Genomic DNA, 13974 nt, shown 5'->3' with positions numbered 1-13974 from the left:
GGACTTCCCATAGAGAGAGTAAGCTCTCTCATTTATCTTCAGAGAACCAGGGACATATACATGTCCTATTGTTTTTTTTCTCTGGACTGCAACGGGTGGGCAGATGAGTAATTGAGAGACTTCCTGTATCTCCTCCCTCATACTCCAGTCACACCCACACCCGACTCTCCCTCCCACTCACCATGCACTACTTCAGTCTGCCTCTCCTCTCAGATTTCACAGTACTGAGGTTTCTCAACAATTCAACACACTTGCTGATCCGTCCCTTGAATGACTGGCTAACAGCTGTAAGTAAACTGACAAAAAAAAACATATTGACTGTTGATTTTCTTTGAAATGTAAGCAAGCAATTGATCAAGTAAAAATATGTTGTGGGACATTATTTGACTTGACATGATGTGTGATTTACATAGCACATTAATTATGATTAATTCATTAGATTATGATTAATTTAATTCATTAATCAAAAATATAAAATGAAACTCTCAATTCCAAGTACAATGTTTTGCAAATTTCACAAAAAAGAGTGTGTAAAACTGAAAATACAAAGCAATTGCTGGAGCTGTTGCTGGTAGTAGCCAGGCTACATTTATATGTTTTTTTTCTCTTCTCCAAATGGTTTCGAGCTACAGAGACCATATGCTTTCACCTAGCACAAAAATATTTATTATTCATCATTTATCTTATATCAAATAGTTTTTCCTATGCAACAATTGTCACACATAACAAATGGGAGCGTACCTATGTCCCCCGGGTCCTATATTCCCCGGGTCCAATGTTCCCTGTCTTTGTTTGGGGTTCTATGTTCCCCGCATTGTATCTAACCCATCCCAAAGCCATCCCTAAACTTACCCTATCAGTAATGCAATGTTTCCAAGTTAACTCTGCTCTGGTTGGATCAGGTTTGTGGTGGGTTAGGTTTTCAGTGCTAGTGTTGTAATTACACCACAAAAGTACTTTTACTTTTACTTTTGACACCTCTGCTTGGAAGCAGCGGGGAACATAGAACCCTTTTTTATAAAAAGGGTCCTAATTTCCCTGCATTATATCTAACCCTGCCTTCCCAAAACCATTCCTAAACTTAACCTGTCAGGAATTGCAATGTTTCTGAGTTTTCAAATTGTGCCCTTCCCAAAAACTATCCCTAAACCTAACCTATCAGTAATGCATTGTGTCTGAGTTGTACATTTCTTTCTTTTTTGAAAAAAAGGTACTAAGTTCCCCGGGTTGTAAGGAACATAGGACCTGGGGAACATAGGGATGACCCCTAATAAATTATGCTTTTGAGGAAAATATTAAGTTATTAATAGTCATTAATAGGTTAAATAATTATAATGCCAGTCATTAATTAATACAAAATTAGTCAAGCCCCACCCCTTGTTCTTTGTAAAATTGATTTGCTGGGATCAATCAAAGCATGCCAAGTTAATGTACATAAAAAAATAATAATTGAAAATCACAGTCATTCAAAATACATTTTGTGCTTTTGATGCATCCACAGATTAACCCGATTTTACTCATCGTGCTGCGTTCAGCAGCTACACGTGAGGGCGTTCCATTCCCTGCCGCAACGTAAACGGAACGGCATACCAGAGGGCAAGAGTCAGGTTATCCACAAATAGGACTCCACATGAAAATATCAAGATGAACGACACTGAAGGGTTTATCTCTACCACACCGTTTGACTACAGCGACTACGACACCGGACCACCAGTGACGGCCTGTGTAAAAACAAATGTCCTTGATTTCTCAAGAGAGTTCCTGCCGCCGTTCTACTACATCATCTTCACCCTGAGCCTTCTGGGTAATGGCCTGGTGCTGTTTGTGGTCGTCAAGTTTGAGCGGGTCCGCACTGTCACCAACATCTTCCTGGTAAACCTGGTGGGTTCCAACCTTGTATTCACCTGCGTGCTTCCCTTCTGGGCTGCCTACCACAGCGACGAGTGGACTTTTGGTACCCCCCTCTGCAAGCTGGTGGGCACGGCAACCTACGTGGGCTTCCACAGCTCTGTTCTCTTCTTGACTCTGGTGACCATCGACCGTTATCTGGCTGTGGTCCACGCCGTGGCCGTCAGTCAACACCGCAAGAGCTGCTACGCTGTGGTGGCTTCAGGTGTGGTGTGGCTCACCTGTGGACTTGCAGGCGTGCGCCCACTGCTTCATTACAAGGTAAGCCAGCATCAAGTGACTACAGTGTAAAATGTAAAAAATCCATGAAAAACCTTCTGTTTACTACTGTGGAGGAACCACTAACATTCTTTAAGGATAATGACAAATTGTTTTTTGGAAGAACCCCAAGGTTTCTCAGGAACACAGGAAACCAAAGGTTCTTTAAGGAAGCCTGCAATTGCAATGGAAAATGGTTCTCTACGGTTCTCTAAGGAACCTTGTGGTTCTTCCTAGAATCTTGTTTTGGTTGTTCAGAAAACTTTTTGGGTTCCTAAGACAACTTTCAGGTGCCCCAACATTTTCAATTGCCCCAATTTTACTATAATTATATCAAAGTAAATGTGTTTTGTTAAAAAATAATAATAATTAAAAAAAAAAACACAAGACAATCTTCAGTTAAGTAAACCCTTTATTTTAAACTGGGACATGGTTTTGATTATGTCCCAGTTTAAAATAAAGGGGTTTTAATTTGAATTACCTACCACTCCTTGTCTCTATGCAAGACTTCCCTTAAAGGTGGTGATCAGGTTAACCACCACAGATAATTAATAGGTACTTAAAGCAATCAAGATATGTATACCATTGAACAATTATCTAAAATTGTGTTGAAATCCATATATTAACATTTATTTTTTTAAACAGAATTTAGTGATGATCCCCCTCATTTTATAACACCTCCTTTGTCAAAATATTCTGGTCCAACTTTGTCTCATTTCAGAGAATAATCATGTTGAACAAGCAGTAACTTCAAAAACGAATTTTATAATAATAGTAATAGTTATTATTAGTAGTATAGTAGTGTTGCAGTAGCCTATTACTTACTTTTTTGCTTCATCCACTAGGTGAGCAAACACTGGGAGAATAACTTGCAGTGCAAGGATGAACTGCATTTCTCCTGGAAGCCATTTGACATATACGTGCACTTTGTGGCCTTCTTCTTGATCCCTTTACTGATAGTGGGATACTGCTACGTGCGGATCATCATAACGGTGGCCTCCACAAAGATCAGTGGCAAACATCGCACCCTGCGCATCGTTTTTGTCATACTTCTCCTCTTCTTCGCGTGCTGGACGCCACGTAGCATCATGCAGTTGGTGGCGCAACATACACGATATGACTGTAATGATGCCGTGGACTATGCTAACTACATCACCAACAACATCGCCTGCCTCTACTTCAGCATCAACCCCGTCTTGTACACTTTCCTCGGACGCAAGTTCCAGAACTATGTCCGCGAGCTCATAGGCGCCTATGTTCCGTGCTTGAAGAGCCACCTGTCTGTGGCGGTCACGAGTAAGTCACAGTCTCATCGCAGTCATCACAGCTCAGATAATCAAGGAGACACTGCTGCAACAGCTTTGACCACTACCTCTGTAAATGTGTAAACATGGAGGTCCTGCACTTAGTTACTGCGTGGAAATTAGTGGTGTGCATTGGCACTGCCCTCACGATTCGATTCGATTCCGATTCGATCCGATTCAATTCTACAATGCATTGCAATGCATTACATTTCTACTGAAAGTAAAGCAAATGTTTCATCAGTCATGATGAGGCAATACAAGTAGTCAGATACTGAGCTCCCGAAATATCAACGGAAGTAATTGAAACTTAAAAAAAATGCTGCATCAATTCTGGAACTTGCTGCATTGAATTGGATCGCCCATGCCCCGCATTGCATTGCATCGCCGAATCGATTATTGTTGACACCACTAGTGGGAACCTCTAAAATTCCTCTGAGGAATCTTAAGCAACAAAACCTGTGCCTTCTCCAAAAACAAATGTTCCTGTGAGAACTAGAGGCTCTCCTCTGCCAATGTCTAGGGAATTTGGGAGTCTGAGGATCGGAAGGGTCATAGCCCAGAATCTGTCCAAGCAATGTGAACCTAAGTGTTCAATTACCTATTTTTGTGATAACAAAAAAGACAGACAAGTTATACAAGTTTTAGAAGCAAAGCAGGAAAAACGAATGCTGGCTTCTACGGAAAACAGTCGGGTGTATATAAGTTACTGTATGTCTGTGGTACAGGATGCTATAGCCTACTTCTGCTTCAAATTCGTTGAATCGAAGGTTTCTGACACCATGTGAAAATGGCTAAATTGTAAGCAACTGGACAGCTCCGTGAGAATACGAATATTTTGAAAAAGTCAAAGTCCTTATGACTAAACTCTTTCGATAGGTTTGAACTGAAAAGAAGGAAGTTGATGGGTTGGGTAGTACATGCTTCACTGCATGTTCATCTACAGTGTGTATGTAAAGTGTACATAAGCAAGGCATCCTACTCAACATTACTCCAGAGATTGTATTGTGTTTCTAAATTACTGTAAATTGCTGTGATCAACCGTCGCTTAAAGGATTATTCCAGTATTTAGTACTTTTAGCCTGCTCCTGAGTTGCCAGCAATACAATAGATTAGAATGATTCTTACTGAAATGTTGACGTTTGCTGCTGTCTGTATTTTTGGTAAGAAATTTTTTTTTGCATTTAAATTTGCAACACTCTTGCATTTAAAACTAATTTGTTGAAATCGATGTAAATGTAAATGTACTGTGTATGTTGGTAAATGATGTGTACATGCTGTCTCTGTCCTCACAATGGTGAAGTTGGTTAAAGGTTGTGTGTTGTACAGGTCTGATTTGGTCGGCCAGTCTGATCAGTGGTTCACTCTGTACTGCCAGAGCAAAGATGAATGTGGTAAGGAAGAACTCAATCCTATACATGAAGGAAGGCGCAGGTGCGCCGAAACGTCAGTCATTTTGTGCACCAAAATAAAAAACCTCTAAAAAAGTTGCTGAGTGCTCCAGTCATCTCTGGGTCTAGTCACTGTGAAGTAGCCCAGCTTGTCTTCATACTGCTGTCCTCGACGGTGAGCACCACCAGGGCTGAAGCGCAGACATCCCCTCTTTAATCCTATACATGTTGACGTTTTGTAATCTGCAAAGAAGGGACTTATGTGTTCAAAGCATTCCTGAATTAAAGAATGCGTGAAGACTTCCAGGCACTCAAACTAATGTCATACGTACATTGTGACACTACTCTGTGCCTCTTCGGTATCAGAACATGATGTGGAAAAAGGAGTCAATGTCAAGTTTGGTTTACTTCTCCCTCATATGATTTTCAAGTAGGTCATGCAGTGATGACACATAGACACATTGGGAAATAATTCTGCGCTATGATGACAAACCATGCAAGGAGAAAATGAGTCAATGTCGAGTTTGGCTTACATCTCCTACACTATAGCCTACTGTACATTATGTTGTTATGGTCAGGTGATATAGGGATGGCACATACATTGGGGAAACGGCTCCTTGCCCATTCAGTGACAAAACCTTTAGGAAAAGAAGTCAATCTCAAGTTGGTTTACTTCTGTGTTATATGATTTTCACACCCATAGGTCATATAGGGATGACATACTGTAGATTGGGAAACTAGTCAATGCATCGTCCGTGATGAAACATGCAGCAAAAAAAGTGTTTAAAGTTGGTTTTCATGTCCTGTACTTTATTTCTCCCCAACATGACTGAAAACTTTGATTAACTTTTTTTTATGTGCTTCTTGACTGCCTGTGAACAAACACAAGCTGGTGTTTTTCTTTCTGGGTCGACTACCAATTTGTTGCAGCAGTGAATTACCTTGAACAACATGGCTCATTGTTTAAGTCTTTGTATTGAACTTTACAGTATAGTATGGTTTATACAGTAAGTGGTATATATAAGAATATACAGTATGTACAGTATGTTTGTTTTTCGCATATACTGTACCTAAGAATGTTTGTATGGTATGAATCATCTAGTGTGATAAAGAACAGTTGTTAATCTATACAAAGTCAATATGTGTTCTTTTTTGTAAATCAATGAATGCTGGATAATTATGTTGGCCAAAGCAGACATTTTCACATACACATGCTCTCTCTCTGTCTCTCTCTCTCTCTGTCTCTCTCTCTCTCTCTGGTGCTCAAATCACATTATATTCTGTTTGTAATTAGCATGACGCAATGTCCATTATTTCCTATGCACTGTTAGGGCCCATTAGGCCCATTGTGCTTTTTCGCTGTCATCAACACCACCGGATATCCACATTATTGCCAGTTTCACCAATAGCTAGGCAACTGCCAAGGGCCCCACCAAAATCTCCTAAGCCTATCTGTTGGGTCCCCAAATGTCAGCCTGACCATGGTAAATATGGAAAAGTAATTTCTCCAAATTTCATAGATTGTGTTTTTTTATCTACATTAATCTTGCTGTAATTACCAGATTCATGTAGATTAATCTATTTTAAAATTGGTCCAAATGTATGCGCGCTACCAAAATAATGACTAAAAGTAAGATGGTTTCTTAAGCCAGGTGGCACATTAGAGTAGGGCTCATTTCCTTTTTCCAAAGTGCTGTAAGTGGTAGGCTACATATAAAATACAAAATACAGATACATCTAGGCTATCAAACATTTAAATAAGATTGCTTCAACTATTCAGCATTTCTAATGGGCCTGGACATAGCAGTGAAGAGAGAGAGAGAGAGAGAGAGAGAGAGAGAGAGAGAGAGAGAGAGAGAGAGAGAGAGAGAGAGAGAGAGAGTAAATTTGTCACTGACTTGAAGAAACAAGGCCGACAGGCGGACAACAGATGCGTCCCTCTATGCCAGTTCCAACTATCAACTATGCCATTTCCCCCCCCAAACGCCCCCCTGGCCTCCTCTGTCAACGCCCCCCGAGGATGTACTTTTTGTTTATTGGTCATCATGGACACTCCAAATATTGTGGCAGGCAGCAAGGTAGCAAAATGGCGAGACATGGCTTTATTTTTTGCAGTTTAGGGTATAATAAGCTTATCATCATTCTTGGATTTGGAAAAGAACCATAGGCTATGATTTGAAATTTCACATAGCCTAGATGAAGTAGGCTACATTACAAATTACCAGACATTTATTAGGCCTAACAACCTTTAGTATCACGCCATTTCAGCATTATGTGCATGTGGGAAAGAATCTAAACATCGACAAATAATAAATAAATAAATAAAACCGTTTGGGTGAATCATGCGCTTATGGGTTCACCCTTTAGGTGAATTGAAACTCAATTACCCAGAATGCTGCACGTGAGCTCTCTACCCGGGTGATTCTGGAAAACAAACATGGCGGCAACTCGCTTTACTACCTTAATAATGTGTTAATCCGACGCTAGATTTCTTAACTGATGAAAATCGAAGGCAGAAATCAACATTGTAGTGTCTAAATATGAGGTCGATTGGTCTATTTGTGGCGTACATCACGATCGGCTGAGTTGTTGGCCTCACGTTTGTCAGTTAGCCTGTGGCTAGGCTACTTTTCGCCAACGTTAGCATCCGGTTTAGTATAGAAAGGCTATGCTTGCACGCATTCGATCCGGTCCAAAATGGCAAGTCTGCCGCCTTGTGGCCACAGGAAGGAACAATTGAAGGAATGCGTTTCAGACACAATTGAAGGCGGACGGACGGACGGACGGACGGACGGACAGACAGACCCTCTTATAGAGATGCTGGGACGCATCTAAAAAGGGCAACGGCTCCTTTAAGCCTTAAGAAAGCCAAGTACTACCCACAAGTAGTAGCCCCCCACATTCGGGCTTGCATGCCCATGGGGACCCCGGTTCGAGTCCGGCCGAGGTCATTTCCCAGCCCTATCCCATATCTCTCTCCAGCTCATTTCCTGTCTCCTCTCACACTATACTGTCATAATAAAGGCCCAAAAAGCCCCCAAAACATACTTAAAAAAAGAAAAACCCATCTACAAATTATGTTATTCTCAGAATGCCAGAGGAGTCACAACTTTGCTAAACTTTTTACCTCACGCGGCAAGCGCTACATGTTTGCCGACATGAGCAAGCATTCTCAACCACATTTAGTGTTTGACCATCTTCAACATAGGCCTATCATCTTTCTGGTTGCACCGTACTGTTGTGATGGCGAAATAACTTACCGCCCTTTTCTTTTTTGTCATCTCTGAAGCTTATAAAGCTCATATTGAAACACCCATGCAGTTTGAGTTGGGGGCTTTCAGCACCAGTAGCACATGGACCACTGCTCCCACCTGAAACTACCTGGCCGGCAAATGACCCATTACTCTGTTGCACCCAATAGCGACATGGGTCGTCATATCTCAGAATAAACCGCGGAATCTCTCACATCATAAAGAAAACAGCCAGTTCAAAATGTTTTTTAAATTAATGCTACCACTTTGTAGTAGCATTAGGGACAATTTTATATTCCTTAAATATTGGTCGGGACATGTCCCACCCTAAACGTACGCCTATGCCCTTTGTCCCCTCCTGTCGGCTTCCCTGCTTGGGTTCAGCACTCCTTGAGGGCTTACACTGTGGTGGGGAAGCCGGCGCTGAGTAAAGGGCTTGACGTTGGTAGTTCTGGACATGTCAGGCGTACAGCACTTAACAAGAAGAGACCATAGCTTTGAAAGCCGTTTGCTGCTTCTTCAGCACCTCAAATTGTTGTTGGGTAGCCTCTATTGTGGAGGCCGGAGTCAGATATGTGGTTGTCCATGACCGCTGCTTTATCCATGTCATTCATGGACGAGAGGTTAAGCCAGGTGTGTCTCAGTCCAACCACAGCCAAAGACATGGCCCTGCTAGTGGCTTGTGCCGTACACAACCAGTGCTCTCCCCCATCCTCCTCCATGACTGAGGTACCCTGAGCATGGTACCGTCCCACCGCACTGCTCCCCATGGGGCGCCGCTGAGGGCTGCCCCCTTGCACGGGTGAGGCATAAATGCAATTTCGTTGTGTGCAGTGTGCAGTGTTCACTTGTGTGCTGTGTCACAAATGACAATGGGAGTTGGAGATTCCCAATGGGCTTTCACTTCACTTACAGCGTGACGTCCGTAAAATGAGGTCAGAGGCTGTGATATCAGCCCATAGGGCATCGATGGGTCTGACGTCGATGAGTCTGCCAGAGCAGAATCCATCTCGGCCTCTAGCAACGCTAGGTAGGCCGTGAGGAGGGTAGATGCACTCATTGCACGAATACAGTAGCTTGGGTAGAGGATCTGTAACACCTCACCCAGAGGCTCGCAGCGAAGCGATCAGATTTGTGCGGCAGCTTAGGAGCTGCAGCCGCCAGAGAAGCAGCCCCCAGAGGGGGCGAGATGGTTAGCCAGGGCACGCTACATTTGTGGAGGGTAGTCTCAAGCACTGTTCATCCCTTCCATGTCCAGCATAGAGAAGCTGCCATTGGGGGATCTCGTCGAAAGCGGGCGTTGCCACGACTTTTGCACCTCTGCGATGATCTCCGGAAACGGAGGAAGCACCTCCTGGACCGGGGGCGCTGCATGGGGAAGATAAAACCCATCCAAGAGCGAGTGCTTGTTTTGAGGACTAGTCAAGGGTCACTGAACACTAAGCTTGTCAGCCGCTTTGCGCCAGACAGCGTGGAGTGTGTTCCCCAGAGTAGCATTGCCGTCTCCCTCAGAGTCCGCGTCGGAGCGCGCCTGAGACGGGGGAGGGAAGTCTGCATCAAACGAGTCGTCCAGTGAATCCATGTTCGCCACTGAAATGCAGTCAAGTAGTTCATCGTTTGTCAGTGCCATCCAGATCTCAATCATCATCATCCGACTCGGGGTCAGGGCTGATGTTATTTACACTACATATATATTATCATGCCTCTCTGCTCTGTAACGTTGAGGTATGATACCATTGGTTTATATGTCAGTTTATTATGACAGTGCTCTTTTGATGTGAGTAGTTGTTTTGTTGTTTTGAGTTGAATTAAGGTGTTTATGTCATCTAAATTGGTTTGTTTTGTTTTCAGTATCGATTTGGGAGTTTTATGCTTATTCAAGGGCAAAGTTTTATGCTTAGACATATTTATAAAGCAAGACGTCTTTGACTAAGCCCAGGCTCGGGTACAGATACAGGAAGCACATTGTGGTCAAAGAGGAACACTGCATAATCAGGTCATATTACATACTGTAGCTTTAACCTTGGTCAAAGTTTCAAAACATCAAGATAGTTTCACCCCTTCAAGACAACAGCTCCTTCTATTTCTTACAATATACCAGTTGTTGGTTTTTTTAAGCTATTCTGGTAATGAACATCTAAATGATGCAGTGAAGTCACTGTAAGAGAATTTTTAAAAAAAATATAAAACAGGTATTCTTAAAACATGTATAGCTGAAACATCAAACTTAATGTTTCAAATGAGCATGTACATGTCACAAGAAATAACCACATGTGAAGAGTGAAGCTGTGTGGATAAAAGAAAAGAGATATTATTTTGGCAACAGCCATTAGGGGTGGATGGGAATAATTGAGAGACTTCCTGTATCTCCTCCCTCATACTCGACTCACACCCACACCCGACTCTCCCTCCCACGCACTATTTGAGTCTGCCTCTCCCCTCATTGCACAGCACAGAGGTTTCTCAACAATTCAACCCACTTGCTGATCCATCCCTTGAATGACTGGCTAACAGCTGTAAGTAAACTGACAAATATTGACTGTTTATTTTAGTTTATTTTCTTTGAAATGTAAGCAAGCAATTGATCAAGTTAACATATGTTGTGGGGCATGTTTGATTTGCATTGCATGTAATCATGTTTTTTGTAGGGTTGGGGTTTCAATTGGTTGATCATGATTAATTAATCTAATTAAATAATCAAAAATATGAAATGAAACTTTTAATTTCAAGTACAATATTTTGCAAATTTACCAAAAAGAGTGTTTACCACTGAAACACCTCAGCCAGTATCATCATAATACTGTACAAAGCAAGTGCTGGAGCTGCTGCTGGTAGTAGCCAGATTACATATGCCAGGTTATTTATATGTTTGTTTTCTGTTCTCCAAATGGTTTCGAGCTCCAGAGACCATATGCTATCACCTAGCACAAAAAGATGTATTATTCATCATTTATCTTATATCACATATTTTTCTTATGCAAGATTTGTCACATGAAAAATGGGAGCGTACCTATGTTCCCCGGGTCCTGTATTCCCCAGATCCTATGTTCCCCTGTCTTTGTATGGGACCGGGGAACTTAGGGCTTTTTTCTGAAAAAAGGGTTCTATGTTCCCCGCATTGTATCTAACCCTTCCAAAAACCATCCCTAAACTTAACCTGTCAGTAATGCAAAGTTTCCGAGTTTTGTGCCCTTCCCAAAACCATCCCTAAACCTAACCTGTCAGTAATGCAATATTTCTGAGTTGTAAATTTGTGCCCTGACCAAAACTATCCCTAAACTTAAACTGTTACAGGTGCAACAACAACCTGCACTTTGCCATGTTGCAGCAGTCTACTTGGAAGCAGCGGGGAACATAGAAACCTTTTTTCTAAAAAGGATCCTAATTATTTTTGAAAAAAGGGTCCTAAGTTCCCCGGTTGCGAGGAACATAGGACCCAGGGAAAATAGGGATGACCCCTAATAAATGATGCTTTGGAGGAAATATATTATGTTATTAATAGTCACAATAGGTTAATTAATTATAATGCAGTCATTAATTAAATTACAAAATTAGTCAAGCCCCACCCTTTGTTCTTTGTAAAAAATTGATTTGTTTGAATCAATCAAAGCATGCAGAGTTAATGTAAATAAAAAAAATATAATAATTGAAAATCACAGTCATTCAAAATACATGTTGTGCTTTTGATGCATCCACAGATACTTCACATGAAAATATCAAGATGAACGACACAGAAGGGTTTCTCTCTACCACACCGTTTGACTACATCTACGACACTGGACCACCAGCGACGGCCTGTGTAAAAACAAGTGTCCTTGATTTCTCAAGAGAGTTCCTGCCGCCGTTCTACTTCATCATCTTCACCCTGAGCCTTCTGGGTAATGGCCTGGTGCTGTTTGTGGTCGTCAAGTTTGAGCGGGTCCGCACTGTCACTAACATCTTCCTGGTAAAACTGGTGGGTTCCAACCTTGTATTCACCTGTGTGCTTCCCTTCTGGGCTGCTTACCACAGCGACGAGTGGACTTTCGGTACCCCCCTCTGCAAGCTGGTGGGCACGGCAACCTACGTGGGGTTCCACAGCTCTGTTCTCTTCCTGACTCTGGTGACCATCGACCGTTTTCTGGCTGTGGTCCACGCCGTGGCCGTCAGTCAACACCGCAAGAGCTGCTACGCTGTGGTGGCTTCAGGTGTGGTGTGGCTCACCTGTGGACTTGCAGGCGTGCGCCCACTGCTTCATTACAGGGTGAGCCAGCATCAAGAGACTACACTGTAAAATGTAAAAATTCCTTGAAAATCCTCATGTTTAGCACTGTGGAGGAACCACTAACATTCTCTAAGGACAATGACAAATTGTTTTTTGGAAGAACCCCAAGGTTTCTCAGGAACACAGGAAACCAAAGGTTCTGTAGGGAAGCCTGCAATTGCAATGGAAAATGGTTCTCTAAGGTTCTCTAAGGAACCTTGTGGTTCTTCCTAGAATCTTGTTTTGGTTGTTCAGAAAAATGTTTGGGTTCCTAAGACAACTTTCAGGTGCCCCAACATTTTCAATTGCCCCAATTTTACTGTAACTATATCGAAGTAGTGTGTTTTGTAAAAAAAAAAAAAAAGAAAGAAAAAACACCAGGAAATCTTGAGTTAAGTAAACCCTGTCTTTTAAACTAGGACATAGTTTTGATTATGCCCCAGTTTAAAATAAAGGGGTTTTAATTTGAATTACCTACCTTGTCTCTATGCAAGACTTGCCCTAAAGGTGGTTATGTAGGTTAACCACCACAGATGATTAATAGGTACTTAAAGCACTTAAGATATGGATACCATTGAACAATTATCCTAAAATGGTCTTGAAATCCATCTATTGCGTTTATTTTTGTAAACAGAATTTAATGATGATCCCCCTCACTTTATAACACCTCCTTTGTCAAAATGTTTTGGTCCAACTTTGTCTCATTTCAGAGAATAATCCTGTTGAACAAGCAGTAACTTCAGAAACGAATTGTATAATAATAATTATTATAATTAGTAGTATAGTAGTGTTGCAGTATTACTTACTCTCTTGCTTCATCCACTAGGTGAATTATCATACTGACAATGGCTTGCAGTGCAAGGATGAACTGCATTTCTCCTGGAAGCCATTCGACATATACGTGCACTTTGTGGCCTTCTTCTTGATCCCTTTGCTGATAGTGGGATACTGCTACGTGCGGATCATCATAAGAGTAGCGTCCACAAAGATCAGTGGCAAACACCGCACCCTGCGCATCGTTTTTGTCATACTTCTCCTCTTCTTCGCCTGCTGGACGCCGCGTAGCATCATGCAGTTGGTGGCGCTACATACACGATATGACTGCAACGATGCCGTGGACTACGCTAACTACGTCACCAACAACATAGCCAACCTATTCTTCAGCATCAACCCTGTCTTCTACACTTTCCTCGGACGCAAGTTCCAGAACTATGTCCGTGAGCTCATAGGCGCCTATGTTCCGTGCTTGAAGAGCCACCTGTCTGTGGCGGTCACGAGTAAGTCGCAGTCTCATCGCAGTCATCACAGCTCAGATAATCAAGGAGACACTGCTGGTACAGCTTTGACCACTAGAACTACCTCTGTAAATGTGTAAAAATGTTGAGGTCCTGCACTTTGTTACTGCATGGAAACTTCTAAAAAAATATATAATGTGCCCCCTCCTCCATGTTCATCTGAGAACTTTTAGAGCCTATCTTCGGCCAATGGCTAGGGAATTTGGGAGTCTTGGAATCGGAAGGGTCATAGGCTTAAAGTGATACTATCCCATTTTTGGAAATAAGCTCATATTACACATCCCCTTGACTTAAATAATTGAGTTTTACCTTTCTCCTGTACTTTCA

The 13974-nt window shown here is 42.1% G+C and overlaps 2 protein-coding genes across 3 annotated transcripts; both read left to right on the top strand.

Moving 5' to 3' along the window:
• Positions 1–228: 228 nt before the first annotated feature.
• LOC134455037 (C-C chemokine receptor type 1-like) lies at positions 229–4885 on the top strand. Of its 2 annotated transcripts, none has more exons than XM_063206102.1 (3): positions 229–287; positions 1502–2169; positions 3012–4885. In XM_063206102.1, exons 2-3 carry the CDS (start codon positions 1645–1647, stop codon positions 3552–3554), a joined length of 1068 nt encoding a protein of 355 aa, XP_063062172.1. In that variant the 5' UTR covers positions 229–287; positions 1502–1644; the 3' UTR covers positions 3555–4885. The 2 variants fall into 2 exon arrangements, with proteins under 2 accessions (XP_063062172.1, XP_063062173.1); XM_063206103.1 differs by having other exon boundaries at positions 234–287; positions 1536–2169.
• A 6945-nt stretch (positions 4886–11830) lies between these two features.
• LOC134456125 (C-C chemokine receptor type 4-like) lies at positions 11831–13727 on the top strand. The gene is made up of 2 exons (XM_063207558.1): positions 11831–12352; positions 13179–13727. Exons 1-2 carry the CDS (start codon positions 11831–11833, stop codon positions 13725–13727), a joined length of 1071 nt encoding a protein of 356 aa, XP_063063628.1.
• Positions 13728–13974: the final 247 nt, after the last annotated feature.

The sequence above is a fragment of the Engraulis encrasicolus genome, chromosome 9 (genome assembly GCF_034702125.1).
Source record: "Engraulis encrasicolus isolate BLACKSEA-1 chromosome 9, IST_EnEncr_1.0, whole genome shotgun sequence".
NCBI lineage: Eukaryota > Metazoa > Chordata > Actinopteri > Clupeiformes > Engraulidae > Engraulis > Engraulis encrasicolus.
The sequence above is the reverse complement of the archived record's forward strand: the minus strand, read 5'-3'. Positions and strand labels throughout refer to the sequence as shown.